At 35.6% G+C, this 4,501-nt stretch overlaps 1 protein-coding gene across 2 annotated transcripts; it reads right to left on the reverse strand.

Annotated features, from left to right (window-relative positions):
* Nucleotides 1–550: 550 nt before the first annotated feature.
* On the reverse strand, nt 551–3,367 carry LOC113346751. 2 transcript variants are annotated; one of them, XM_026590256.1, is made up of 3 exons: nt 3,153–3,367; nt 1,320–1,401; nt 551–966 (listed from the first exon to the last, which is right to left on the reverse strand). In XM_026590256.1, exons 1-3 carry the CDS (start codon nt 3,294–3,296, stop codon nt 827–829), a joined length of 366 nt encoding a protein of 121 aa, XP_026446041.1. In that variant the 5' UTR covers nt 3,297–3,367; the 3' UTR covers nt 551–826. The 2 variants fall into 2 exon arrangements, with proteins under 2 accessions (XP_026446041.1, XP_026446042.1); XM_026590257.1 differs by having other exon boundaries at nt 556–966; nt 1,320–1,433; nt 3,153–3,365.
* Nucleotides 3,368–4,501: the final 1,134 nt, after the last annotated feature.

Genomic DNA, 4,501 nt, shown 5'->3' on the forward strand with positions numbered 1-4,501 from the left:
GATAATAATGAGGGTAAAGGAAAATGTGGTCGTGACTTAGTTAAATTCGACGACATAACGATAATGTAATAACTAAAATTACCTTACGTTTCCGGAAAATATTGGCAGAGTCTATTTTTCGGAACCAATAAACATCCGAAAGCTCGATTTAAATAGGACTAGCTCATGCTTGATTAACATGTGAAATAATCAGACTACTAATTAGATTACTTAAGAGCCAGTACTGACTAATAATCTCAAGTAATTTGTAACTAATGGCAGAGAGCATGAGAGAGTGAGACGGATTTCTTATAAACTTTATAAGAAATGGTATATCCTAAAAGCTACTAGCTACTTATATGATCTCAAATCAACCGACTCATGACACACACTTGCTTAATGTGTTGAGCATCATGTAAGTCCCAACATGCATAACAACACTCACAAGCTCGGTGTCGATATAGTTTCGCCAATTTTATGCACGCAACTAGTGTGATGATAAGATGAAAGAAAGCTTATTAATATCTCATGGTTAATTGACACATATGTCATGAGTAGATAGTCACTTCATGGATAATAACTCAAAAAAGTAAGTCATTATTCTCATTGTTATCATAAAAGATATAGCAGATTTGACCAACCTACTAGAGAACTGAATAAAGAATAAAAGACATCCACACACCAAATTGCATTCTCATCTACCAACCAAACAAAACAAAACAAAACCTCAAACCCCGATTTCAAGGAAGTTATATTGAGATACAAACACGCCTTAAACATGAGTTAAGCTAAAATTACATTATATAAATGTATTCAGGGGTTCAATACAAGGTACGTTTTGTAGGTGTCAATTGCCCTGCATATCGAGCATCTCATCTAGACCTTTCAGTTTCTCCAGTCCTTCACTAATTAAGAAGCGTATCCGCTGCTTATCATCACAACGCCGATTCTTCTCTATCTCTTGTCTAATTGTATTTTCCAACTCAGCTGTAAACCCCAATTGTAGATAAGGTAAATTCACTTCCTCTATCTAAGGGGAAAAAATATAAAAAATTTCATTGCCTCTATGATATTGAAAAATTTCAACTCCGGTTACAGACCTTTGAGTATTTTGGGAAACTCGAGTATATAGCACGATTTAGAAGAAAAAAAAAGGAATGAAGACAGTACTGGTGGAGTTTAGTACCCATACCATCTGATATTATGCTACAGTACTGGTGGAGTTTTAGTACCCATACCATCTGATATTATGCTATGTCGAGTAGTAATTTCATCCCAGTGGCCAAAAAGGGTATATACTTGATAATTTCTCAGAATGAGAGAGAGTTAATGGGATTCACCTCTGGCATGAGAGGGAGCACGTCGGGCAACCCTGAGTGATTGTCTGTAGAGCTTCAGCACCCGAGCACGTAATATGAAACTCTGCAAATCAAAGGAGAGGACCATAATTGGTTCTTTCCAACATATTTTTCTTATCAAAATTCAGAACCATACGCACGTAGCAAAAATAAAAAATTAAAATAAATCAAAAGATTGATTCATTCTTAATATACAGCTTACAAGGCAGCTAACTACACAAACATTTGGATCCATAATCAACTACGAGTCCTAAAGAAAAGCAACTAAAGAGTAAAGACTTGATTTAGCACATGAACTGGATCGTGAGGTTCAACTTGGTGTTTGGAAGTTGTTTTAAACGTAAAAATGAGACCTCTATGTTGGAAGATTACAATGGTTAGAAACTAAAGCACTAAGATTGGAAGGTTCAAACAAAAAGGTTGCTGTATTACACATAATCTTCAGCTTACGCAGACCTCACCTGGTCCTTTCTTATTACGATTTCAAACTACAACTACACACTCCTATTTATAGGCTTTCAACAACTGACATTAGTAATCTCAATTCTCTAGCTCAATCTCTCTCTAGAACTTAAACCACTGATTCTTAGTTAAGTCAGTTTTCCATGTGTAGTTGTAAATTGAGATTGTAATGAGAAGAACCTACAATTCTATACTTGAAAAACCATAGAGTTTCAGGTAACCACAAGTTATGAGATATAGAAAACAATGTTTCTAAACCTCTTCAAACCCAGCTAGTCTACATTTACATCGTACTGGTATGAACCTGAGAAGGGTGTACCCTGTGACGGAAACGAATCTTCGACATCAATCATCAGTTTTCATCACCGAGACCAGGTTGTGTACTCCTGCATGTGCTAACAGAATGAACCAATTGCAATAATGACTTATAGATAGTTTCGTCAAGTACTACTGATGAAACTGTCAGGATTAGACCTCCAGAATCTCTCTTGGAAAAGTTAAAGAGGGTGGAGATTTGCATCCAGAGAAAACTATGGGAGTGTTCAGTTACTATCTGCATTATGAGACTTAAAGATCCATATGCTTAGAAAACTTAAACCATAGCTATACCCTATCAAAAATCAAGCATTGCAAATAAAAGAAATCTAGGTTAGATGGATATAAGCCTTAGCATTACATAAGCACAATAAAAAAACTATTACAACCTACTTTCAAATTCCAATCAGACCCTGCTTTCAATAAAATAAGCACCAGTGTTTCAAGAATGAATGCCAATATACACTAATTAGCTAACTTACTAACCATGTTCATATACATGTTCTCATCCTTCAACGCAGATACCTTTCTCCTATTGCTGACTTATATATGATACCGAAGTTACTGATCTCATTAACAATGCATAGGTGGTGATAACTTCCCTACACTACGTCCCAAGCATTCCCAGACCTAAGTTGAAAACTACCAAATCTGCCGAAGTAATCTCTGACAGAAGTAATAGAACGCTTCAAGTTCTAAAGCTATTTTAGTAGCACAGAGACCCAACCTAATACACAATTTAGATAGTGTTTTATAACAAAACACAAATGAAGTTGGGCAATAGGCTAAAAACCAAGAACAACAATTAGGTAGATGAAGAGCTTACGAGCAAAGCATTCATAATTTTACGTGGCATTGACGTCATTAATGTATGAAAGTAAACCATAAAAAAAAAAATCCTACGATTTGATTTTGAAGATGTATGCTATCAACTCAATCTAACCTAAATCAAACATAAGTGCCCCTAAATTCATCCCTACAAAGTTGTAGTAACAGAGAGAGAGAGAGAGAGAGAGAGAGAGAGAGAGAGAGAGATACCTTTTGGCACTTCTCCGAGGACAATAGAAGCCTCAATTTCTCCGTTTCAGATTTCGGTTCTTCAGTAATCAGAGAATTGTTGCAAGTACAGTAATAAGAAATGTGATGTTGTGTTCTAATTAGAACCAGTAGCATCGGTTCCATCCAGTTCAGAACCTATAAATAAGTTCGGTTATGGCAGGGGTTTATACATCAAATCTTCCGAGTTAACCTCATAAGTGGGTTTTGTGAACCATATATTAAAAAGAAAAAAGAAAAAAATAAAACATTTGGGGTCGCATATACCTCCTCCTTTGAGCATCTCCAACACAAGGTGCAGAATTTTTTATGTGGTTTTTCTATTTAGTCCTTTTATTTATGGGGTCTGCACATAGAGTAGATATAAGACCTCATATCTAAAAAATCATTTCTAACAGTAGAAAATTTTAACAAAAAATTAGTGAAAAATATGATGTGGAGGTGGAACCGGAGGTGTAGATAACACTTTCTTGAACACCTTCATAATTAATAATTGGCCTATCCTAGTTTGTAGGATGATACTGTTGGAGATGGATTTATGCCCAACGGGGGTCTAAAATCCTACATGTCACTAAAAAAAAGAAGATCCACCCTCTATTGGAGATGCTCTTAAAGGAGAATGAGACAGAAAATAGGGAGTATTAGATGTATGTATTAGACAAACATTATAGCCTCTATTTACAGGGCTAGACACAAGGGCATCCAAGTAATAAACGAGATTCACCTTAGATATTCTTAACATAATTACATGTTTATAACACTCCCCCTGATGACATTGTGTCTAAGCTAATTACAAACGTAACAGGAAAACTTAAAAGAGAAAAACCTGAAATTGCATAAGCATGTAAAGACTTGAAACATTGTTGGACACGCAAATGTTGCCTCGTTAAAGCCTTGACAAGGAAAGCCAGTGGGACAAAACCTTGACAAAGGAAAAAGAGTACAACGCGGTAAAGTCCAGAGAATGCACCCTAATTTGATGATGGCGCTCCTCCTGATAAATACTTCAGTTAAATCTTGGTATACAAATCTTTGAGTCGAGACTTTCCAATTTTGAAGAACGAATTTCTTGAATGCAGAAGACTATTGTGCTGTCATGAAGATGTCGGATAGTTGACGAAGTTTTCTTTTGTGTTGCACAAGCAGTATTGTCTTCGATTAATAGTTTTGCGGAATCTACATTTTTCTTCAACACATTGAGAACTTGTGTCATAAATTGCTAGCTTCCCGAAATGATTTGCAGAAGTTGTTGATGTAGTTTCTTCAACATAAAGTCAAGATGTAGATAAATTAACATAAGTGAGAAAACCTGCATTTGTGGTCATAACTTA

Source organism: Papaver somniferum, chromosome 2 (genome assembly GCF_003573695.1).
Source record: "Papaver somniferum cultivar HN1 chromosome 2, ASM357369v1, whole genome shotgun sequence".
NCBI lineage: Eukaryota > Viridiplantae > Streptophyta > Magnoliopsida > Ranunculales > Papaveraceae > Papaver > Papaver somniferum.

Excerpts from the sequence above, each read along its gene's own strand:
- LOC113346751 (XM_026590256.1), bottom strand. The coding sequence starts at position 3,296 with ATGGAACCGATGCTACTGGTTCTAATTAGAACACAACATCACATTTCT. Across the intron at positions 1,402-3,152 it reads CCTCGGAGAAGTGCCAAAAG|AGTTTCATATTACGTGCTCG; the intron begins GTATCTCTCTCT and ends TTTGATTTGCAG. Across the intron at positions 967-1,319 it reads TGCTCCCTCTCATGCCAGAG|CTGAGTTGGAAAATACAATT; the intron begins GTGAATCCCATT and ends TGGGGTTTACAG.